The sequence below is a fragment of the Balaenoptera borealis genome (genome assembly GCF_965194805.1).
Source record: "Balaenoptera borealis genome assembly, chromosome: 3".
Taxonomy (NCBI): Eukaryota; Metazoa; Chordata; class Mammalia; order Artiodactyla; family Balaenopteridae; genus Balaenoptera; species Balaenoptera borealis.
In genome coordinates, this window is record NC_138866.1 from 42,998,797 (window position 1) to 43,025,361 (window position 26,565).

Consider the following 26,565-nt stretch of genomic DNA (forward strand, 5'->3'; position numbering starts at 1 on the left):
GCTTAGCTCTGTGCCTGGGGAGATGTGGACTCCTCCACAGAACCCTTTGCGCTCACAGCCTGTAGGTGGCAGAACTGGGTTCAATAGGTTCCACAGACGAATGATGGGTCTTCAGGGTTTGTGCTCTTGCCTAGAAATGGCTGTCAAGAGTTAGTCTACACAAGCTGTGTTAAAATTAATACCTGACTATTAACCTCTATTTCTTCTCTAGGGAATGCAGTCGAATTTTTGGTGAAGATGGTCTGACGTTGAAGCTCTTTCTTAAAAGAACTGCTCCCTTTTCTATTCTATGGACTTTGACTAATTACCTGTATTTACTGGCTTTAAAGAAGCTGACAGCCACAGATGTCTCTGCTCTGTTCTGTTGTAACAAAGCCTTTGTCTTCTTGCTGTCGTGGATCGTGCTGAAAGACAGGTTCATGGGAGTGAGGGTAATGGCACACTTGATTCAATGCGTAAGGCCGCATTTAATCATAGATCCTTGGTATCAGGAGAGCTGCTTTGTTCTGTGGAGTTTCTGCAAAACTTTTCCCATTGGTTCTGAGTACAGATTGAAATTTGAAGTTGCATTAGGATGCCCAGGCAGTTACAACATCATGAGAAGATAAAGAGATTGTTTCCATTGGAATCAGTCAGCTGATTTCAACGGGAGGCACTTAGGGAAAAGAAGTTCTTTTCTTAGAATTAATGGTGTGATCAACTCCTTCTGTCCCCGGGAAAGAAGGGTCTGAGGAAATTAGCTACAGTAAAGATTATGATTTGCTTTTTTTCCAATCAACATATGTTGGGACAACTCCCTCATGTTTTTTCTCCCCAGAGATGGATTTAATTAATATTGGTGTAAGTAGATAAGGTTACCAAACAGTAATTAAAGTCACCAGTAATGGCACAATGCTGTTAAAAGTGGCTATATATCTAGTGTGACTAACTAGATATGGAACTAAAAGCAATAACTCTTACTTTTGGGTACAAATCCTTAATTGAACTGCATTAAACTTCCACCAACCACTTCAGTTCTGAGTTTAACCCTTTCACAGGTAACATGGATTTAAAAATAAACATTTTTTTTGTATGCCTGATCTTTGTTAGATCGATTGAAAGCCATGCAGATGTAAGGAGCCAGATCTCATTCATATAATATGGCATGCCACCATGATGAAAATATTGAGTAAATAGTTCTTTGAAAGGAGGTCCAAACGAATAGCCTTTTTCCAGAAGATAAACATCACACAATTATTGTTCTCCAAAAGAGATGTCCAAGACTGGATTTGAAACACATTTTGCTATCAAAATATTGCTCTTGTTGCAATGATTCCAGGGTCCTTGCCCTGCTAAATGCTGAAATTCATGTCTATATTAGAGAGAGAGTTTGTGACAGCTATTATCCTGAAAACTTCATCTTAATAGCCAATTAGCTAATTCTGGTTGTATCTTGGGAAATGCTGCTCAGAAATTCAGAACTGAAACTTGACATGAACAAGTGAAAAGCTACAGCAGAAGACAACACAAGAAACTGAATCAGTCCATGATACCATTAAACTATACCAGATGTGGTCCCATACTCATTCTCCATAGCTAATCTTAGATTTCACACCCAAAGGGCTTAGCATCATGTTTTCACACATGAAGCATTGGTACTGTCTGTCCACCATCAGGTGCCCTGACAAGTACTTGAGAACAAGAACCTTCTTTACATTGCTCACTGATCCATTCAGCTTGGGCTACATAATTTGTGGGCCCCAGTGAAAAGTGAAAATGTAGGCCTCCTGTTGAAAAAAAATGTGAATAATTTCAACATGGCAACATCAGGGAACCCACTGCATCTGCACAGGTCATATGCCCATGAAACTAGTTCTACCTCTATCTCTAACACCTAGAATAATACAAGGGACAAAGTAGGGACTCTACATATTTAAAGATATAGTGAATGAACTCATGCTTACAAGATCTTTCTCTTGTCTATCTACCACCACCTTGGATCACCCATGAGTATTTGGAGGGCCTTGTCAGAAGAGAGGGCAAGAAAGGAGATTTAGGGGCTTTTCTGCTCTTTCAGTGTCATGTGAATACCAAAAGGAAATAGATATGTTCACTATTAGATTTCCCAGAGAGCAAATCAATTGTATTAGAGTGAATGAATGCATTTAACCATGGAACTTACTTATGCAAGAGGTCATATCAAAAGAGGCTTGATGTTTATTTGAGGACTTTTAGGGGGAAAAGCTCAGCTGTGTAACATTTAAATGGCAGATTTAGGAAATCTGCCTAGAAGCTACAAAGCATTTCTATCTTAAAATTTGCATCTGTGATGGGTTTAATGGTAGCCCCCAATAAGGTGTCCACACTCTAATCCCCAGAACCTGTGAACGTGACCTTACTTGGAAAAATAGTCTTTGCAGACATAATTAACTTAAGGATTTTGCAAAGAGGAGATCATCCTGGTTGATCTGGGTGGCTCCTAAGTCCAATAACAGGTATCCTTATAAGAGACACACACAGGAAAGACACACAGAAGAGGAGAAGGCAATGTGACCACAGAGATAGAGATTGGAGTGATGCAGCCACAAGCCCAGGAAAGCCGGGGCAGCCATCAGAACCTGGAAGAGGCAGGAACGTAATATTATTCTCTCCCAGAGTTGCTGTTGGGAGCATGGCCCTGCCCAATTTTGAACTTCTGGCCTCCAGAACTATGAGAGAATAGATTTCTGCTGTTTCTAGTAACCAAGTTTGTGGTAATTTGTTACAGCAGCTTCAGGAAACTAATACATCATCTGTAAGTAATAAGACCTGATAGAAAAATTGTTAAGTAGCCAATAAATAGTTGTTAATAAGTAAATACATAAATTAAGACATAATAATGACAACATAGTAAGTATTAATGTCAGGCATGCTGGGAGAAGTCAGGTATTTTTCTTTTTAAATGATAGGAGGTGCTTCACTTCTCACTGTGAAACATTAGGAAATGTTTAATGCCATGTTCTAGAAGAATGTCAAGGTGTAATTTTAATAATGCCCATAATCAGGCCATGGAATATAAGAAGCACTGAAACATATTCAGCATTTTGCCTTTTGACCGTATCAGCAGTTCTTTTCCTTCTGAGACATATTGAGAACATGTATAATTAGGTCATTTGAGAAATTAGAGGAGGACGAATAGAATACTGACAACATAAATGCAGCTCTTATTGCCTACACCCATAAATAGGACAAAGCCTGTAGATGCCACCCCACTTGGACTACTCTTTTTTTAAATAGTTAAAGGGTTGCTTTCAGTCATCAAATCAAAATGTATATTTCTGACTCATTCTAATTCTTCAGTAGTTCAGAAAAAGATAGTTTGGGGATTATGATTCTCATTTGCATGACCCCAAGAATGATCACCCTTAAGATGAAACATATGGCCTCCCCTACTTCTATTTTTCACATCAAAATGACACCATGAACAGAATGAAAGATGCTTTAAATTATAATATCAGTAAATACGGGTTTATCTGGAGCACCAGTTGGCCAGAATTAGCAATGCTCACATAAAAACTAATTATATGTTTTGAATAACTTGTTAATATTTAGTTTCCTTGGAATATTGATTGAATCACAGGTGGTAAGGTAGTCTGCCGTACATTTAGTTTTCTATTATGAAATTCTTTCAACCAATTTGCTGGTGAGTTTTGGTGTGTTAAAAAACTCATAAGTAGTTGCTTACAGCTGATGTATGATAATCATGTGGAAATTAGTAAACTTCTTTAAAAGACCTTTCTTTTTAATTGCAAAAATGTTGCTAAGTGAGAATCCAGCTCTTGCAGCATTGAAGATGGGTGTTTTTCCCATCTCCAAGATCCTGTTTTGTTTAGCTAGCATTCTTAAATTCATCAGAACCAGAATATCACTGAATATCAATGATATTGACATTGATCACAGAATATCAATAAAAAAAGGTTCTCCTCAAAAACAAACAAACAAACAAACAAATGAGCCACTGCTTCAGGTTTTCTTCTCTATCACTGGCATCCATTTCACTCCAATGAAAAGTAAATGTCAGACTGGAAAATTAACACCCTTTCTTTCAGATCTTGTCCCCCCCCCCTTATTTTTATATTATTAATTGAAAATGTTCATTCATTTTCAAATTCCCTTGAACATGTGAAGAAAATTGGTGGGCGGTGAATGGTTCAGCAGACCCCAACTTTTACAGCAGATTGAGGAAATGAATTTGTGTCCCTTCAGCTTGGCAGCCATCTATTTTCTAGGTATAATTGGGTCCTTATGTGTTTAGTTTCCCAAACTGTAGCTCTTTTGGAGACTTTCCTCCATCCGCCAAGAACTGACTGGGGTATGACAGTTAAATGGAATCTTTCATTGCTTAAACTGCTCTTCTCTGAATTCAAATTGGGCTCCAGGGCGCTCTAAATCAATCAGGACCCTGGAGCTGAGCGGCTACTGATTTGTGCCAATATTACATATTTAGATAAGATTCAAGACAATCTTGTTTCCATCTTGCCTCTGATTGGCATTTCTGCAGTAACTCTTCATTCCTGGGCAGTGCAGACTGTTCTGTCTAGAACCTTCATGCTTCCCGCTGGAGGCAGTAGAGGATGGGCAGTGGGGCTCATCCCCTTTCATCCTCCTCTTGGCAGGAGAATGATTCATGAATACAGGGAGGGGAGAGCTGAGTTGGGAAGGCTCTCCGATTTTATGCCCTCAAGGAACCCATAACCCCTGTCAACAAGGTGCAGTCAATAGGTCTCATCTACTTTCCACACATACTCTTGAGTCTTTCCTTTCGGGATTTCTTTCCTTCTCTTCCATCCTGGTCTTCCTTTGGGATCATTTTCAGATGGGTTTTTTTTTTCATATAAAAACAGACGTGTATGTGTGTGGTAGTGGGGTGGAGGATGGGAATCTTAGTTTGAGACTCAGGCTTGACCTGCTCCACCACAGGGACCCACCCTCCTCCCCCTCACACACACACACACACACACACACATACACACACAGAGTATCCGGACAGCTGTGGACTGCCCACCTCTTTCATTTCTCACACATCAACTCTTGTCCAATTTCATTGGCTCTGAGTAAAACAGATGGGTCTTCTTTATGGAAGCTTAAACGTAACATGTGGACAAGTTTAAGGATTCTGTGTAGCCACGGTTCCCTGAAAATGGACTCTATCCAAATACACTCGGAGGGAAGAAGGATGATCATCAGTGCAGGTCTCATTGGCCAAACTATGAATGTGTATCCCACCTTCAGCTGCTAACCTTGAGTCTTGAACTTGAGTGCAGTCTGGCCAACAGTACAGCTTTGAGCCCCCCCATTTCAGAGCCTGATGTAGGCTTGGGATTCAAGGTCCATCGTAAGCCCAGGAAGCTCCTACCTGCTCCATCCAGCTCCAGAAACAGGGTTAACCACACGGCAAATTAAGGAAAGATGTCTGGGTTACAGTTAGAAAGAGAAGCAGTTAAAGGTCCATCTCAATACCCTGAATCCTAGAAGAGCTGATACTGTTATGCGAATGATAGTTCTGGAAATCTTTTGTCAATGGGAAACTCAGTGACAGTAACGAGGCTCATAAACCCTCCTGGAGATCCAGAAAAGGGCTGGACCCTTTTGGGTTTTGAGGCCCTGAGTCAAAAGAGAAAAAAAATGAAGATAAAAGAAAACAAAAATCAGCCAAAAGCCAGCTATTTCTGTAGGCTTTATCTATACAAACTAATTCTTTGAGAGGGGAAAGAAACCTTGCTTTCAGGCAGGGCCACAGGTAGTATACATTTCAGTGAGGTCACCAAATGTTCACTGTTAAAGCCCCACTTTGGGCTTTAAGAACAGGCTCAAACCACCTCATGGTCCCCCTCTGATTGGCCCTGAGAGTTGATGCAGAGACTCTCAGAGGGAAGTGAGCCCACAGAGGAAGGTAGTTGGCTCAGGTGGTGATGTCACTCAAGGAGCATGCAAAGATAATGGGCTAAATACATCCTCTTCCTCAGGGTATTCACCCCAGGTGGGCACACCATGATGTGAGAGGACCCAGAGGTTTAGAAGGTTAAAAATGAGGCATTGGCAGCTTTATGATCGCTATAGTTACTAACATTTTCACCCAGGTCAGATTCAAGTAACGGTTGTGGTGGGTTTCCATCTTATTTAGACACCTCTGGTTGGTTATGGGGCTGGAACTGGAGTAGGTTGTGAGGAGAGCCATGTTTTTCTGAAGCCAAGCAGGTGGCACCATGAGATGGCACCATCAGCAGAGGAGTCCCTCATGGGGACGCTAATGTGCTCAGAAGCATTTTTGTGTTTGTCAGCATGTGGATGTCACATGTGAGCCCTTCTGACACAGTATTTAAAGCGCTGGTTTCCTGCAGGTACATTTCCAGCATCCTGAGCCCAAGAATCATTTTGTATTTTTTTGTTGAGAAGACAGACTATTAATCCTTCCTTAACGATTGATTACTTCTGAAAACGCACATGACTCAGACCTGTGCTTGGGTTACATATTCTCCAGAAATCTCAAGAATATTTACTCTGCAATTAACCAATGGTGCCAGGCAGAACCACTCTAAGATCATCCAAACAACCACTCCAAATGAGCCTGCCACCCAACATTTCCCTGCACTTTCTAGATTAGCTGAGCTCCCTTCCCTTAGTTCCAACTGTGTAGATAAGAAACATACTGAAAAAAAAATTTAAACATGGCCATAGAGAACTTGTTCTATCAGATAGTTGTGAAATTTAAATAGAAATGTGGAAAATAATTTATCTTTCCCCCCAGGTAACCTATATAACCTATAAATTATTATCCTATAAATAACTGTTCATACCATAGAGAGGAATTTTTCTAACATTGGAAATATTGAGATTTTCATGCTTTTGGAACTTAACTAACAGCACCGTCTGGCCCCCTGAAGTGAAAAATGCTTCTCTCCATGACCGCAATTCAAAGAGACACTGGTATAATTGATATGTCAATTTAAGTGGTCTGAGCTAATATTTTCATAAGCACTTAAATATAAAATGTAATGGAGATCTTTAAGAGGCTCATCATGACTATAATTCTGAATTGCTATAAAATTATGTAATCTTTGTCCATGCCCAATTCCTATCTTGAGAAAACTTATAATAGAAATACAGTGCATATGTATTTTTACTAATGGCTGACTCAGAAAAGAAAGTGTTCCCAACAGGGTCATATCCTGGGGATAATGGTATTAAATGTTCAACACTTTCCAGACAGTGTTTTTGGTTTTTTCCCTTTTTTTTTTTTTTTTTTTGTATGGACTGTTTGTTTTCAGAATTCCCTAAGCCAAGAATTATATATTATACACAATTGCTTAAACCCAGATATTGTATATTATAGAATAATTTTAACAATTTTAAATATTAAACAGCACATCATGTTAAAGTTTCATTAGGATTAACACTGTGTTCTATTATCCCTGTCTTGAAGAAACTACCTGTTTTTTTCACTAAGAAAATACATCTGATGTTTGGTAAAAAGAAAACAAGTATTAATTCACATTTATTATCCTACAAGTTCAGTATTTTGAGGGAACTCTATCTGTGTACATGAATACTTTAACCTATGAACATTAATTAACACAAAAACAAATCAGAAACTGCCAGTGTTTAATGTAACTTTTCATTTCTCTGACATCAGATTGCCCAAAGAAATGTTGCAAATCCCTGGCTGAACTATAAATCCCCAAATCAAAGAAAATGATAAGTCTCACAGAATTCCCAGGTCTAGGTAACCACTTCACCATGTTTATTTATGAGTCTATGACTTCCTGTTTGGAAAATTTCCTTGACACCTCACATTGTGTGCATTTGTATTAAATTCTATTCCCTATAGTTTGAGGCATAGTCTAACTGCAACACACGGCTAGAAGGTTTAGAGACTGTGATACTCAGTCAGCAAGAGCAATGCCCCCCCCGCCCCCCACCAAGCAGCCTCCCCGATAACGCTTTATGAAGACAGTTTTTCACTGCTGACAAGTCGGCTTCTGTTCTCAAGTACTCCTGCTGTTTTTCATAAAAGACGCTTTAGTATGGAGCTGGCTCTGAAACCAGCTGTGCCCTTGCTTTGGGTGGTCATTAAAAGAAATGCTTTAACAGCATCTAAATTATATGTGTCATCGTTATCATACTTTGCACTGGCCTTCGGCAAGTCTACAGTTGCATGTTGAAGATCTACATTTTGTTGTAATGAAGAATTCACTAATAATATTTCAAAGGGTCAAAAAATATCACATATGTGAGAAATCTATCTACAGAGGAACTGATTTACTTGAGAATACTCAGAACTGAAGCTTAACAAAATTGATCACCAGGTGTGTTTAAATTTCCCACAAAGTTGCATCATGATTTTAAAGTCAGTGAGACTATTTCACAAGGAAATGACATAGTGTTTCCTATTCCAGGGTGGTCATTTTACTGTTTATTGTAGCTTTAAAATGTTTTCCAGTAGAACCAGTTCAAGATAAATTAAAGAAACAGATGCCAACCAGCATTTCACAAAGGAAGTGGGCTCCTGTTTGGAATATACCAAGGATCACATTAATTTACAGTCAACCATTATGATTTCAATCAAATTCTTAATATTTCACTTTATACAGCTAATGCTCTAGAATAATTGAATGAAATTGCCTTTCTGTGGCTTAATTTGCATGTAAACAAAAGGAAGAACTAGCCTCCATTTGATATTCCAAGTGACAGTGCAAACTCAGCTCACTCCTTATGAATCACTCTGAAAGATTATTCTCTTTCCTTTTTTCACTTTGGCCTAAAAGTTGCCTCTTAGCTGAATCAATATTATGTCTCCATAATCAAGTTCTGGTTATGTGGAAATGTTCAGAAACATGCATTGATCCAAGGAGCTGATTAAAATGTATGCTGAATTGTCTGAGGAAAAAGAACACAGTACAGATGAAAATGCTAAGAAGTGACTTCCTATTAAATTTATTTCACCACTATGGGTATTAATCTCTAGGAAGTTGATCCAAAAATTAAACTACAATTACTAGCCCTTAATTAGAATGTGAGCAGCTTCTATATTTTCTGCCTGAATGTCTCATGAGCATATGGATTTCTTGCTAATACTGACCCTTCCTACATTTAAACAGTGATGTACAAGAGGTAATTGGGTTTGAGAAAGCATGTAACAACTCCCACGAAGCCTTCAATTGCTTGCTCTGGGGTATGGAGGCATCAATTAAAAAATTTTTTCTCTTTGCACTCTACTTGATAGATAGTTGCCGCAATAATGGCAATCACTGGCATTGTCATGATGGCGTATGCAGATAATTTCCATGCTGATTCCATCATAGGAGTAGCATTTGCAGTGGGCTCGGCCTCGACATCTGCACTGTATAAGGTATTTTGTGCACTTCCTTATGTACTCAACTGTCATTTGTAGCTTAGACTTTTAAGTAATAAAAGAAGGAAGGACAAAGAAAATCTTGACTAGCAAAAAAAAAAGATGGTTTAAATAATAACAAGTACCAGTTATTGAGTACTTGCTACAGGCTGTGTGCTTGCTAGAAATTTTCACCTGTGTTAATGCACCTTTATGAGGCATAAGTACTTATCCCCACTTTCCAGATGAGGAAACTGAGACTTTGAAAGATTAAGTAACTTGTCCAAGATCATCCAGCCAGGAAGTGATAGAACCAAGATTTAAACTCAGACTGGTCAACTCCAAAGCCTGTGGTCCATGCCCCGACCCCTCCCAAATCATCCACCAGTTGTAGCAGGAGCCGAGAAAGACTTCTCCCCTATGTTTCTTTAATTTAACTACTGAGGTCATTATTTCAACTACAATGAGGTATTAAAAATAATAAACCGGCTATCACTTGAGAGTTTACTGTTTGTTGCATATTAACCCCGTGCCATGTTATTAGCTAAATGAAGAGCCTCTTTTCCTCTCTGATGGATACTCTGGGTTTGTACTCACAGTTCTTTCTCCCCTGGAGTGGCCTGTCATCAGTGAAAGCTCTATTCGGAGTCACTGCCCCTGACTTCAGAAGTGAGGATTAAGAGAGCAGATCTAAAAGGTTATTCACCGAAGCTCCACTTTTCAGAGCCAACTTTCTGGATGTAGCTAAAGAACTGTTCCACTTTCACCTCTCTTGGTGTTTCAATGAGAAAATCCTCTCTGAAAGGCAGAAAATGCCCTTTGCATCCCCCCTGGATGCCTGTTCCAATTATTCACTAACTCTGCAGCTCAGAGGACATCATGTCTATTTCCATATCGACATTTCCTGGCACATTGATTCTGTGACAAGCTTGACAGGTGTTCACTCAATCACCATTAGTGTTTAACTTGTCCCCAACTGAGACTCCACAGAGATGTGTGATGTGACCAAATACCACGAGCACGTGCTCAAGTTCTCTTTAGTCTCTCAAGAGAAAAAAATAATACTTTTAGTTGAAATTAAAAGCAATGCCCGGACTTGCTATATGCCTGGGATGGCTCTTTTATAGAGAGAATTCTCCTGACCATGTTACAGATGTATTCATTCTGGGAGTGATAATATTTGCTGACATGCACAAAATTGTATGTGCACCATAGAAAAGAGCTACTCTGTGCTACATTGTTTGAGGATTAATAAAGGAAGCAGAGAGGTTAAAAAGCCAAGAAATATGGACTAGAGAACTGGTTCCTCCCCAGCCTGATGTGTGATTTAGGTTAGCTGTTTATGTCTCCTTGCCATCTTTTCCTACACACAGATTTATAATCCAGAAAACAAAGACCATCTTTTTTTTTTTTAAATCTGGAGAATAAATACAGTACTTGTGAAAATATTTTAGGCTCAGAGAGAAAAGTGCTTATAAATCCATGGCACTGTTATTATTTCTCTCAATAATATAATGATAGGCTCTCTCTATGTCCAATTTAGTTTTCAGTACCTGTCAAAATAAGGGTAAAATGAATCCCATGCTTGAAGAGAAGAACTGATGGCACCTCAATCCTAGATGTTTCTGGGCTTGTCTGCAGTCTTACGTGTCATCCACCCTATAGCCATAACTGATGGTGGTGTTCTTCCCAGTGTGCAGTATCCCTGTGGCACAGAAAGTGGAATTCATTTTATGGCATTTGCTGTTTCATATGAAGGCTAGAGGGCATTTGAATTCCTTATCTCAGCAGCACATTTAGTGCCATGGAGACAGTGGGATAAGAAGACATAGAGCATAAACCCTGGGCCAGTTAGTTCATGATGTAGAAATTGCCTTTCTGATACGACAACGTCCCTGACTATGTGGCTAATGAATTCCTTTCTCGTTCTAGGTTTTGTTTAAGATGTTTCTCGGAAGTGCCAACTTTGGTGAAGCAGCGCACTTTGTCTCCACATTGGGTTTCTTCAACTTAATCTTCATCTCCTTCACCCCGGTCATCCTGTATTTCACCAAGGTGGAGCACTGGTCCTCGTTTGCAGCTCTGCCGTGGGGCTGTCTCTGCGGGATGGCAGGCCTCTGGCTGGGTAAGTGGCCCTGGGTTTTGCCTTCCATTTCCTATGTCACTTGACCTCTCCTTGGAGAGTTAAATTGTCATAGTAGGATTATTCCTTTGGGTACCCCTGTCCTCTATTTCCCAAACTTACCTAAGGTTAGCTAATGGTTGCAAAGTTCTTTGCAGATTATTGCTTGATTAGATCAGAGCTATCCAGCTATTATGGCTCCCATGGGTTAAGTGCTGAGCTGGAGGCCCAGGCCTCTCTGATCACCACTGATCCTCAAGTAGCCTCGTCCATTCTTCATGATGTACTGTATGATGTTACTGTGTTCCATGTGTGGCACACTGTGTCAGGCAGAGGGGGAGAGTGGATGGGGGATTCAAGGGACTCAAAGTGGATCAAAATGGCAGGGGGACCAAGTGCAGGAGGAACTGGGGAGGAAGGAAGGAGATGACATTCAGGAGGGCAGCAGGTCATGGAGGGCCTGGGGCGCCACGTTGAGGGGCTTGGATTTCAAATCCACTTAATGATCTTTAAGCAGGGAGGTGACAGGCTTACATCTGCATTCTAAACAGTCTACTCTGGTCTGGTCGTGTCTGGAGAATGAATTTGAGATGGGAAACCCTCACCGAGCAAGAGAAGATGACAGAACAGGACGAGGTGGCCCTGCTAAGTAGGCTGTGCCTAGCAGATGACCAAGAAAAAGCCACCTGGAGTGTTTCTCATGTTCTCTCTCCCAACTCCCCATGACTCTGAGGCTGTCTGCTTCACCTGAGCAGCTGGGGGGCTCCCACTTTCCAGCTGTGCTTTCATTTAATGTGAGAGGAACCTCAATATAACAAGCCCACTCTTTGCTCACCAAGCAGTTGAACCACAACAAACACCCAATGACTCAGTGTCTCTACTCAGAATCAAACCACTTTCATCCTGCTCCTCTTCCCCTGTTCCACCCGATAACAGCACCCTCTGCCTACTCCACGTTCACCCGCGACACTGGACCTGCAGGACATCTGCCACCCCTCAGTTGACCTTCTTTATCAAGGTGACATAGTCTGAAACAGCACTGCAAGTCCTAGGAGGGAAAAAGAATGCCCTTGTTTTCGTTCCCACAAAGACATTGGGTCATCTCCTACTCTGGCCCAAGCCCCTAAGGGGAGCTCTTCAACTAGACAGGAAACACTCACGAGAAAGAGCAAACATTAATTGTTGATCCTTTAAATTCTACTTTTGAAGACCAAAAATGTGTAGTTATGACCGCTCATAACCTGTGCTAAATTGAGTAGTAGAAATCAATAGCAGTCTTTCCATGAGACCAAAACACCCTAATTAAAAGTGCCTAGATCTCTTCCTGGCCAAAACCAATCTAATTGGGAATAATCATAGCCCAAATTTCACTACCTCTTGGCCCCAGCTGTGACCCGTGATCTCCAGCTTGCTGCAAAGTAGCCCTCCACCCGCGTTTATCCCTTGGCACCTCTAATACGGGCCCCTAAGCACGCCTGCTCAGGCTGGGCATCAGCCATGCTAGCCGGACCCTGTAGTTCTCCACCAAGCAGCGTGATCTCCACACTGCACTGGGTGTAGTGCCGCCCAGCTTAGAGCTGCCCCACAGGATCACCCCCGTGCAAGGAGCCCTCTCTGTGCCAGTGTTGCCCTGCGACAAAATGAGCAGACAGCCTCTCTCCTGACTGTGTTACACACCCCAGGGTTTTACAATCTTCAGTGCTTCTGCTCTTAAGTTTTTATTGCCACCTTCTCTTCTCCACAGGAATCAGATATGATCTAGTGAGAGCAGGGCTGGAGACAGATCTGAGAGGCAAAGAGCAGGCTGAACTCTGACCCCACGCCCCCCATCACCTGTAACTATGGCTTCAATCTGCTTAGGTTCACCTGGCCTCATTCCTGCTCTGGCTTGGCCATAGGCCACGTGCAGATTGGCATCAGCCATTCACCTGACATGTCTGAGGCCCACTTAAACTCAGGCAGGGCCCCGTGCTATAGATAACGTACTGAATTATATATTCTTGTCCTGAGATTGTCAAAAGAGCTTGTAAGTGTTCCACCTAAAGCACTAAGGAAAAGCAGACACCCATTTTGGTGAAGCCACTCGGTTCTTGTTGAGTGAGAAAAGCTCAGTTCTCAACCAAATACCAATACTTCCTATCAATCTGCTAAAATATCCAGTTCAGCCAATAAAATGACAGTTGGGGAGTTTAGCAGAGTCTGTGCTGTGTTTAATAAGTTCCTGATTTGTTAGAACAGGTCATATTTGACTCCTCAAACTTGAGGAGAGAGTTGAGATGCTGGAATATTCATTCCCATTGCAGCTCTGCCATAAAGGAGTAGTTATCAACTTAGGAAGATCCTCTGCCTTGATTGCCACTACTATTGTATGAAAATTATGAACAAGCCCAAGTTTTGTGAAAGTCCAACCCACCGTCTCTAACTAACAAGCAGGAGTGACTCCAGATGACTAAGTTAGTGAGCTTAATTAAAGTAAGAATTATAGATAACAGTAGAAGAATAAACACTGTCCTAACTGGAATGGTTCTAGAACCATCTTTAGTTCTACAGAGATACAGGCAACAAGGTTTTGAGTCATTTCCATAGAGATCCTTTCGGAATTGAGGACTTTTTGTAGTTGTTAAGACTCATTTCTCTAACCCCTAAAACAAACATTAGCTTGAAATCTATTAAAATAATGCTATGTGATTTATAATTTTCTTTTCAAAAACAAGTATTTTTGATCATTTTTGTGTAGATAATTATTTTAACTAACTTTATATTTAGCTAAAAATGTCAGAAGATATGTATTAAAGGGTATCAAGTTATACCTACAGCTGGTTCTGTGGACCTGCCCTGGGGTTATCTGTGCACAAATCAGGATGTGGAAAAGGTGCCTGGGGTTGGGTGAATTACACTGAACACAACTTTGTTTGCTCATGTGATGCTCACCCCAAAAGAGAGGGAATAATGCAGCATAGGCCATCCTTGGACAGATCTTCTGTTAGGCAGTAACACTAGGGCCTTTTAGTTATTCAGGAATATGGCATGATATAGTAAAGTAACAAGGGAGAAAGACCCAATCAGTCACCAGCTTTCAACCTCTGGCTCAACTTTATAGTGCTAATGAGCAGGGTACTGAATTGATTATTTCACTTCTTTGCATGGCTCCCTACCCCCTTTGCCAACCAAGAGATCAGGCAGCCAGGGTGGCAGAGGAGGAAAAAGGAATACGACTATTTCAGGTACTATACATATGAATCCATGTCCAGAATTAGAGGATTAATTGACCAATGGTACAGATAATTTAGAAGGCATGTTTAGCATAGACATTGATTCTTTTATGTTAAGAAGGAAAGTGCCCAGCATAGCAATTCCCCTTTATCCTGTATATCCTCCTTTATTTTACAGCCTTCAACATCCTGGTGAATGTTGGTGTGGTGCTGACATACCCAATCCTCATCTCCATCGGAACAGTGCTCAGCGTTCCTGGAAATGCAGGTACTGTACGATCTGACGTGTGCACAGGAAGTCTCCTGCTTGTGTTTGCTTTACACCCTGAGTTGTTTCTTCGAGCAATTGTGAATTATGTCCCTTGCCTGGGAAGATGTTTTTAAATATCATGAAGGTGGCAGACAACAGAATAACTATGCAACACATTTAAAATTTCCAGCTACAAACACTGTTTTAACTTGGTTGTGCTTTTAGAATTAAATACCAAATGTATCACTTGGGTTTCATGTAATCTCCCTGACTACCTAATTTTGTGGTATTTTTAGAGAAAGTCCTATGGAAACAAAAGGCATCCCAGCATAGGACTCTCAAACATCACTAATGAAAGTGTAGGAAACATAGAGGGTGTTTGTATGTTTACATACAAACATACATTACATACATTCCATCAGACTATCCATGGGTAGCTGTGAAAGCTTCTCCCAGGGGCACAGCAGATAGCCCTCTGGAACAGACATAAGAAAAAAGCAATTTGACTCACTTCAGGGACAAGAGGAGAAGCTACTTTTCCAGGAAAATCTTTCTAGGTAAACTGTCCGTGGAACAAATAATGAAAGTGGGTTATCTGGATGACGGTATAGTCCTTCTAATTTTAAAATTCTATTTTTCCAAGTCTTAGGTAGCCATCTTTCTTTACCCCCAGGACAATCAGCAAATATTTATTGAGCACTTACTATGTGATCATGACTATAGAAGAGACTGGGAAAAAAAGATATTATCGTTCCCATAAGAAACTTACACTGAATATGGAAAACAAGACCGAAATATATGAAATAACTTAGAACTCTACAAAGTAATTTATCATTAAATGCCAAATTGTGTAAAAGACTCCAAGGACTATGAGATATTTAGAGGAAAGTCATATCAGGGAGGAGTGGAGTTGTCAAGGAATTCCGTTCATTCATCCATGAGTTCATTCATTCAATAAGTAATTTCTGAGCACTTAGTATATGCTAACAACTGTGCTAACACCTGGCGATAGATCCTGAATAAGACACAGTCCCTGCCCTCAGGACCATGTAGTGTAGAAAGGAGATGAAAGGAACTGAGTAATTACAAGGTAGAGAGAGAATGGCTTTGATAGAGGTATGTACTGAATGCTCTGAGAGCACACAGGAGGGGCATCCAAGGAGGCTTCCTGCAAGAAGCGTAAAGGGAGGGATCTAACAGAGGGTTTAGCTGGATGAAGTGCATATGAGGAGGGAAGAGCATTCCATGCAAAGAGAACAGCATATATATGATTCCACTACTAGTTACATGCCTGCAAAACTGAAAACAGGGACTCAAAAATATCCTTGTATGTGAATGTTCATACTATTTACAACAGCCAAAGGTGGAAACACCTAAATGTCCATCCAGAGATGAATTGATAAACAAATTGTGATAGAATGGGATATTACTCAGCCATAAAAAGGAATGAAGCACTAATACATGCTACAATATGGTTGAACCTCGAAAACATTATGCTAGGCAAAAGAAGCCAGACACAAAAGGTCACATATTGTATGCTTCCATTTAAAGGAAATATCTAGAATAGGTAAATCCACAGACACACAGCAGGTTGGTGGTTGTCAGGTGTTGCGGGGTGAGAGTAGTGGGCTGGGGAGTAACTGCTTAATGGGTACGGGGTTTTATTTTGAAATAATGAAAATGTTTTGGAAACAGATGGAGGTGGTGGTACATTAATCTGTACAAAATGAATGTACAAAATGCTACTAAACTCACTTTAAGATGGTTAATTTTAATTTATATGAGTTTTACCTCAATTAAAATTTTTAAAAAGACTAGCACGTGCAAAGGCCTAGACATTAATAAGTTTGGCTCATTTAAAAAATCTTCAGTGGTCCAGTGAAACTGGAGAAGCATGAAGGGATGCAGAGGAAAAGTATTAAGAAATAAAACTGCATGTGCACACTGCTATATTTAAAATAGATAAGCAACAAGGACCTACTGTATAGCACAGGGAACTCTGCTCAATATTTTGTAATAACCTAAATGGGAAAAGAATTTGAAAAAGAATAGATACATGTATATGTATAACTGAATCACTTTGCTGTACACCTGAAACTAACACAACATTGTTAATCAACAATACTCCAATATAAAATAAAAAAAATTTTTTAAACTGCAGAGGTTATTCAATCAGATGGCATTTGCCTGGAAGGGTAAGTATGATTTCGAGAGAGGGAATGGAAAGCCAATGGAGAGAGCGCTATCGATAATGACGTGGAAAAAGGGAAGATGAGCTTGAGAGAACAAGAGAGACTTTTGGAAATCTCTTAGAAGTAGCACTGATGTGGTCATTTGTTTTCAAAGAAGCTTAGAAACAGCGATGGACTGACTGACTTGCTGTTCCTTCCCTAGCTGTGGATCTCCTGAAGCAGGAGGTGATATTCAATGTCGTGCGTCTGGCTGCTACCATCATCATCTGCATTGGGTTTCTGCTGATGCTATTACCCGAGGAGTGGGATGAAATTACCCTGAGATTCATCAACAGCCTGAAGGAAAAGAAGAGTGAGGAGCATGTGGATGACATCACTGATCCCAGTGTCCACCTGAGAAACAGAAGCAGGGCCATTGGGACTGTGTCCATACCACTGGCTTAAGGAGGAACACATTTTGAACACACGTGTATGTATATTCTGTGAATATAATAAAATTTTCTCACCACCTGTACACTCAAACGACAGTATTAACTCTGAATTTGCATAAGTCATATGTGAAATAATGCTAACAATAAAAGTTTACATTTATATGCTTATCAAGGAACTGGTGTAAATAATCATAATAAATTTTTTTAGTAAAACATATTCATACTTGTTCTATTTCTTCTGTTTTTTTTGGGAGGGGGGGATTTTCCCCTAATTCACAAAATTTTCTCAAAAATATGAGGTTCTATTAAATTATGGGTTTGTCATTACCTTTTTCTCACCTGGAACTGAGACCTTTTCATTCAATCAGAAAAAATTGCATAAGAGGAAAGTACATGAAAAGGATACACACTTTACATATATTGAAGGCCAATAAGAGCCTTCAATTTGAAAGCTGAAAAGTAATTAAATATCAACAGAGTATCTTCCATATGCAAGACCTACACTAGGAACAATGAAGACTTGAAGATGTAAGACTCTATCTGTACTTTCAACATGCTTACAGGAGTACAGAGCATAAAAGAGGTTAGAAATATCTCTGATATGAGGTAGACATTTGAAAATGGTATAATGGTTATGGAGAGGACATCTATTTCACCAGTTTTAGAGTCGTTTACATTTGCTGTCCCTTCAGCTCCCATTCACTCTTCAACCCACCTTCTGGGCACCACCTTCTGCCCACATCATTCCTCTGGTGAAGTGCATTCACCAAAGTCACCAATGACCTTTTTCCTTGCAAAACCATATTGACACTATTCAACTCTTACTTTATTGTCCTCTCTGTAGCATTTGCATGATGACCTCTAGAGCAGCACTGTCTGATAGAACTTTCTGTGATCATAGAAATGTCCTGGTTCTCTTTCTGCCTTGCTGGCTGCTCCTCTGGACCCGTCTTCCTAGGCTGGTCTCATTGCTGTCAGTGTTCAGTCCTGTCCTTCTTAACATCTCACTCCACACTCTCTTCCTCAGAGATCTCATCTGCTTCCATGGCTTTCAATGTCATCCATGTGGTGATGGCTTCATAATATTTATCTCCAGCCCAGATTTGTCCCCCAAGCTTCAGATCTGACTATCCAAATTCCTTCTGCAGGCTCAGTTGGATGCCCCATTGTTCACTTCACGTTCAAGAACATAGCTAAATCTATCATCTCTCCTCCTCAGACCTACTCCTTCCTCTCCCTTGTTCCCTGTCTAGGTTAATGGTACCATCATTCACTGGCTGCCCAAGCCAGAGATCAAACTTAACTTCTGCCTTCCTCACCCTCCACATCTAGACCATAAACCTTTTTGATTGCTTTCCTTAATATTTCTTGAATCCATGCACTTCTCTACTATGCTACCTATTCTATGCCCCTATCATTTCCTAATGAATGAAATACTCTCTCTACTGGTCTCTCTAACTCCCAGTATTGCCTCTCTCTAATCCCTTTTGTACCCTGCAGAATGACTTTTCTAATATATAAATTTGATCATTCTACTTCCCTATATAGAACACTTCAGTGACATCTCATTGTCCTCAGAGTAAGTTCCAAACACTTTTGCAGGTCATTCAAAGTTCATCATTGATTGGCTCCTGCCTACCTCTAGAGAAGCACCATACAGTAGAACTTTCGGTGATGATGGAAATATTCTATATCTGCACTGTCCAACATAGTAGCCACAACTGGCTATTGTGCTCTTTAAATACGGCTAATGCAATCGAGGGACTGCATTTCTAATTTTATTTACTTTAAATTACTTTTAAGTTGATATTAGTTAGCCACATGTGGCTCTTGGCTACCATACTGGACAGCACAACTTCTACCACACCACCCCCTGTGGCCCCCTGGGATCTCTATGCTTTAGTGACACCATCCTTCTTATAGTTCTTCAATCAAGACACGCTCTCTTTCTTGTACTTCCTTTTCCTCTCTCATCACCTGAATAACTCTTACCTAGGCTTCATGACATGATTTATTCCTATTTTCGTGGAAGGTTTTTTCTCATCCCCCAAGGTAAACAATGTGGCTTCCTTAGACTCCTCTGCTTACTCCATTATAGCACTGGTCGCCCTCTGTGGTCATTGTCAGTCTATTCATCTGAGTTCCCAGTAGACCATGGGTTCCTTGAGAGCAGAGATTGTGTGGCATTCATCATTGTGTTTCTAGCATAGTGCCTGGCACTTACAGACACTCAGTAAAGGAGTGAATGGGTTGCTTTACACTGGAGATATGCCCCCCTGCCCCCAAGCTGTATTAGATCAGTCTTAGTTAAGGACAGACATTCTCATAGAGGAGATTGGGTAAAGGAAGGGCCAAAAGGGATTAAATGTACCACAGCCTTTGTTACTGAACTGATAAAAGGTACTTCTTTCCTAAGAGGCTGGTTATCTTAGGGCATCTAGCAATTTAAGATAATCTGTACTTTCTGGCATCCGTTTTACAATTCTTTTTTAATTCAAGTGGCCCCAGAAATGTAGGTGAGATGGTCATGGGGCAAGAAAAGGGAACTTGGGATATCATACCTGCTGGCTGGGTATCATAGTCAATAAAAACCTTACCATTTTTTCATTTCTCTGTCATTGTTTGAAAAGACAATGACAGTCTCCTGGCATTGGTAGATGGCATGATATTAATTAAAACAATAATCATGACACACTTCAAACTTCATGAAAAATGGTAGAAAATAAATGAAGTATATTATTAGTAAATATGAATTAATTCATTATCTAAGTAGAGTTGGTTTTGACTATTTAAATGTCAATGGTACAAACACTGCTCTTGCCTTGTTTTTAAATTGCTGTTAAATAGCAGTAATCACTGACTAACCCACTCCAGCATCTTGCCATTACTTAGCATGGCATTTAAAATTGCATTTTGACATCTTTAAGAAATGAGCTGTTTTGCTCTTTTTGATAATTCATTTTGAAAAATTGAGTCAGCTACACTGGAAAGCACTAATTCAACCTATAACTGATCACCCTAATTAGCTCAGTCTATATTAAGAAAATACTTCCGTTACGGTATTCGTTCATTTATTCATTCAAAAAATTATTAAGTTCTACTTCTCGCTCTGAAGTAGGGTATTATGTTAGATTGTCACCCACTGGCCTCTCCCTGCCTCTAGAGCAGCACTGTCTGATAGAACTTTCTGTGATCATAGAAATGTCCTCTCTTTGCACTGTGGTGAAAGGGATACAAAATGTATAGGAAATGGTCCCTGCTTCCAGGCATTTCAACCTTTAAGTTGTTACCATGGCAATTAAAACAAGAACAATCACAACTCAGACATTTGTTTAAGTCACTTTCCCTTTAACCCAGGTCAAGTATTCATAAATAAAGATAATAATACCTTTCCTTACTATCCCCCATGGTCGCTGGGAGAGTCAGATGAGATAGCGTGTTTCAGTCACTGAACAAACAGGGGTGGGCCTCGTATGTCCCTGTGATGTGCCTTCCTTGAGCCAGGTTCATTTGGGTTTGGAGGGTACTGACAAAGTGCCTGCCCTCGTGGTGGAAGTACCTTGTTGAGGTTCCTATTATCCTGTCTCTTTATCCAAACTTGGTTCCTCCCCAGAGTCCAAGAGGCGATGGCTTCTGTGGGTGACCGAATGGGCAGCACAGTGCAGGGAGTGAGAACTCCCATGTTGTAGCCCCGACTCTGTACTTCAGAGACGCGGACTTCAGCGAATTACCAACATCTCTCAGCCCCTTGATTTCATGTTCAGTACAATGAGGCTATTAATACCTATCATTTGGGGTTGTTGAATATAGTAAATAAAAACACACTGCCAGACAGTCCAGAAGTAGTTATTGTTAGGATTTCCTCTGTCTGTTTAACTCCCTCCAGGACATCTTCAAACCACTTATCCACAGTACTATGCCAAGCAAAGTCACAGAGCCTGGTGCCGAGCAGGGATTTTTACCCAAAATAAATGAGGGAGAAGAAAGAAGCTTGGCATGAGGAACACTAGGAGGAAGCCAAAAAGGGGGTGCCATTCCCATTGGTCAGTTCCCCTCGGCACTTTGCATCACGGCATTCTTGCCCAGCCAGTGGAACTAATTGCCTGACAAAAAGACAGACTGGTGACTTGGGCTTTGAAATTAAAATCACTTCAACCACGTCCTGATCGCTTCACAAACACATTATAGGCAAATCAATTTTGTTCACCCAGGCTTTGCACGCCTGTTAATTTTGTGCAGGCGCTTTGTCAAGATCCACCAGAGGACAAATGATTTGGAGAAGGACAATGCAAATGATAAAAGAGTGAACAGTATAACCAGCCAAGCATTTGAATGTTTCTGATATTTAAGTACAAATCCTCTTTCTTACTATTCAATAAACCCTTGTCACAAGGACAAAGAACACTAGCGCAGGCAATGCTGGTTTATCTGGCAAGCTAGGACAAGAAGTCTCTATTAATTCTAATTATTTTTATTTCTCCCCTGCCACCACCTGTAGCAACTGGAGGTAAACTTAAGAACAGGAGGTGATGATGTGGAGGTGGTAATGCCAAGAACCCAGAGACAGAAAGAGCAGACGCCCTGGGTTTTGAAGCACTGATTAGCCAGTGTGCTCCCACACGTGCCACAAAAGCAAAAGCTGCTTTGTCATTATTTGCAGGAGGTAGGAACCCCGGATCCTTTGGGAACTTGAGGGATCTTAAGAGCCAGAAATCTAACCTGGGCTCTCTGACAGAATTTTCAAAATAGTGTGAACTTAGCTGCATTATTCTGGGGGAATCAATTCAGAGAATTTAGAGGCACTAAATCCACAATTGTTCAGTACACTAGCCACTAGTCACATGTAGCTGTTGAAACACGGCTAGTCCAAATTGAGATGTGCTGTGTCACATGTCCTGGAGTTTAAAGACTTGGGATGAAAAAGAGAAAGTAGGCTATTTCATTAATAGCTCTATACTCATTACATATTGAAATGAGAATATTTTGGATGTGTTAGGTTATATAAAAAATATTATAAAACTCATTTCACTCGTTTCTTTTCACTTTTTTAATGTACCTACTAGAAATCTTAAAATTATATATAAGTCTTGCATTGTGGCTCATGTTTTACTTCTATTAGGCAGAAATTCTCTAAAAGCTTAAGAATAACTTGTTCAGAGGGATCAAGAGGGAAATTTAGAAGAAGAAAATAGCTTTGGAAAGAAACAATTATTTGGTCAGCTTCTGTCAGTCAGGACAAAATAGACTGTTTTTCATGCCATGCAAGTTCAAACTGCCAGAAATGAGCAGAGAGAGGGAAGAAACAGAGGCAAGAACAACAATTTGAAATTGCAACTAACTGGAAAAATTTGTAAAGAACTGGAAGAATTACTGGGTTGAAACTAGCAAGGAATCTTCATTTGAGACTAGAAGTGATAGAAACTGCAGAAGTGATAGAAACTGCCTTGAATTCTAGAAAGTCAGAAGATACTGATAACAGTTATAGTGGAAAGGAAGAAGTTATTCTGGAAAAGACCACTTTGACTTTTAGATATTGTAATCAACTTGCAGAAAAGAAGCTGGATTGCATTCTTTCGAAGGCAATAATAGAGCTGCCCGCTCTTATGACATCTGTACAGAGCAAGTAATCAAAGTGAAAATCAGGAATTCATTGAAGTAAACAGTTTCTGATATAAATCATAAGATCAGGGCAGATTTGATCTACAGGTCATAACTCTGATCAATAATTAAAAGATGCTTTCCAAGATAGGGCGGTCTCCAGGGACAGGACAGTTAGATGGCAGCAAGAAACTTCGTAAGATGGCATTTACCTAGAAGTCACCAACGTTTCAGGTCTGGTCCTCTGCACTGTGGACTCAGAAACTAAGTCTTCTCCATGCCCTAAAGACAGCCCGGTCATTCTCAAATTGTGGTGCTGATACAGCACAGCAGCACACCTGAGACCTTGGTAGAAATGCACATTCTTGTGCCTTATTACAGACCCAGTGAAGCAGAATCTCTGGGGGTGGAGCCCAGGAATCTAGTTTTAATAAGTCCTGCTTGAAATTAACCAAGCACATGCTCAAGTGATGCCGGTGATTCCAATGCATGCTCAAGTTTAAGAGCCCCTAGACTAATGACCACAGGACTACAAACAGAAAATGTATTCATTGATAATCATAAATTGAACTGTCATATGGAACAAAACCCTTACATTAGTAAGGCTAGGACAACCTTTCCCTAAGAGGCAAATCTATCTGGGTAGCTTGTGCATTCATGAAAAGGTTTGTTGGTGAGCCTGAAATCAAAGCAAGGAGAGTCAAATGTATGATTAAACTCTTCCCTTTTGTTTTTCATTTCCATTTCAACTCTCACTCCCTTGTGAGGATGGGTTCATTCCTGCTGGACAAGAGCAGATGGGTAAGGAGAGGAATCTGAGGAACTGACTGGTACAATTGCTCCCACTCCAAGCCAATTACACAGTCCACTAGCAGAATGTGTTCTACCAGATTACAGGATGACGTTTCCTTCAGTTAATTATATTAACAAGTAGACATCTTATATTTGCAACACTTGATTTACGGATACTGGTTATGACCAAAACAGTCAATACATGTACACATGATACACACAAGAGTCCAGTAAATAGACATTCTCTCTAACAGCTTATTCTTTGCTACACAAATCTTTTCTAAACTCCTTTTCCCTCAAGGGAAAAGCTAACAGGTCTGAAGTTAATCTTTCCCTGATTACTTCCCTTATATATGGATGTTCTTGTTATAATACAATTAGGGGTTCAATTTACTTAGGTAACTGAAAGTGATGCACTGAAATTCAGCCTTTGCCAAGACCTCTGCTCTACTTCCATCAGTGTCCTTGGCTTATCCGACTCTTAAAGTCCCCAAAAGGCAGAAATAGGTGCTCTCCATCTTCTGTATCTTATTGGTTATATGATTTATCTGCCACAATCATCCAAATTTTCCATCCTGTTATACTTTTATTTGCATTAATTAATCTTCACATTAAAATACTTTCAGTTTTCATCTTCTTTCATAAAGCCTTCTATAGAATACAGCTTTGACCTGTAATTTTTAAACTTTACCTATATTTTTATTTTTAGTAATTCTATTTCTTTCAGCTACCACCAGTCCAATTCCCTCCTTTTACGTAAAAGTTTCCCCTTGGGCTTCCCTGGTGGCGCAGTGGTTGAGAATCTGCCTGCCAATGCAGGGGACACGGGTTCGAGCCCTGGTCTGGGAAGATCCCACATGCCGCGGAGCAACTAGGCCCGTGTGCCACAACTACTGAGTCTGCGCGTCTGGAGCCTGTGCTCCACAACAAGAGAGGCCGCGATAGTGAGAGGCCCGCGCACCGCGACAAAGAGTGGTCCCCGCTTGCCGCAACTAGAGAAAGCCCTTGCACAGAAACAAAGACCCAACACAGCCAAAAATAAAAATAAATAAATTAATTAATTAATTAAAAAAAAAAAAAGGTTCCCCTTTCCTTCAGAACACCTGCACATGATCCTGAAACACTGATCAGTGCTGAATGGACACTGCAGTGTTTTCTGTTTCATGTTTATCACCTACTTCTGGTTGATAGGTTTCTTCTCTTAGAAATGTTAACATCATCGATTATATTTGAACTGGACTCTGAAGCTCTTCCTATTCCTGGCCATGAAAGAGAGCTATTCAAGATATAGCTATTACCTAATTTTAATAATGGTGTTAACTTTTATCACTTAACTTTCAGTTTTCCGAGAGCCCCTCTGGCACATCTGTATCTGCTCTTCATCCTTATCTTCTCTCTTTACATCTATGGTAATATAAAAGTCCACATTCATAATACTGATCCTGAGGTCCTACAGGTTCCAAAGTGTCTTCTGAATCATCAAGAAAAACTGCTGTTAAAAAACAACGATTTTGGAGTTGGTATATTTGAATGGACTCTGATTCTTAGAGAACTGGCAGTCCATCTCTCCCAAATGAGAACCACATATTACCAGGAATATTTATCTAATGAAAACAATACATTCCTGAACCATAAAAATGACAGCTCATGGTGTAATTATAGAATATATCATATGATGCCAAGATTCAGTCACCTGCTTTGTCAAATAGTCGTATCATTTCTGGTATCTGCTGATAATTAAATAATCAAAATCTTATGGAGCTAGGTACTTTAAGAAAGCATTTGTGAGCTTTTGACAACAGAGACTCTGACCTGCTCATCTTTGCATGCCCAGAAATAGCTCACAATAGGTACTCAGTGGGAGGAAGGAAGGAAAGAATCTCAGTCCTGCCAAGATAAAGATTTATCCATTTAATGACAAACCCACAGCCAATGGTGCAAAGCTGAAAGCCTTCTGGATAAATTCTGAAACAAGACTAGGATGCCCACTCTCACCACTTCTATTCAACATAGTATTGGAAGTCTTAGGTACCACAGCAATCAGACAAGAGAAGCAAATAAAAGGTATCCAAATTGGAAGGGAAGAGATAAAACTGTCACTATTTGCAGATGACAGGACACTCTATATAGAAAACACTAAAGGTTCTACACAAAAACTATTAGAACTAATAAATGAATTCAGCAAAGTAGCAGGATACAAGATTAATATACAGAAATCTGTTGCATTTATTTACAATAACAAATATCAGAAAAAGAAAGTAAAAAAAATCCCTTTTATTTTTTGTTGTTGTTAAGGTTTTATTATAAAAAAGATAAGATACCTTTGTTGAACCTTCTCATTGAAAAAAATCCCTTTTAAAATTGTGTCCAAAAAAACCCACACACAAAAAAAAACACCTAGGAATAAACCTAACCAAGGAGGTGAAAGATCTATACACTGAAAACTATAAAACACTGGTAAAGGAATTGAAGATGATTCAAAGAAATGGAAAGATAGCCCATGCTCTTGGATTGGAAGAATTAATATTGTTAAAATGGCCATACTACCCAAAGTAATCTACAGATTTAATGCAATCCCTATCAAATTACCCATGACATTTTTCACAGAACTAGAACAAA

At 40.0% G+C, this 26,565-nt stretch overlaps 1 protein-coding gene across 2 annotated transcripts in view; it reads left to right on the plus strand.

Moving 5' to 3' along the window:
* SLC35F4 (solute carrier family 35 member F4) overlaps nt 1-22,564 on the plus strand; it is a gene marked incomplete at its 5' end in the record, with an annotated part of 267,380 nt that extends 244,816 nt beyond the window's left edge. For both annotated transcript variants that reach the window (XM_082386610.1, XM_082386611.1), the window contains 5 exons: nt 212-431; nt 9,242-9,367; nt 11,282-11,474; nt 14,862-14,951; nt 17,328-22,564. In XM_082386610.1, the coding sequence (XP_082242736.1) occupies nt 212-431; nt 9,242-9,367; nt 11,282-11,474; nt 14,862-14,951; nt 17,328-17,569 (871 nt within the window). In that variant the 3' untranslated portion in view covers nt 17,570-22,564. The remainder of the gene's footprint in view (nt 1-211; nt 432-9,241; nt 9,368-11,281; nt 11,475-14,861; nt 14,952-17,327) is intronic.
* Nucleotides 22,565-26,565: the final 4,001 nt, after the last annotated feature.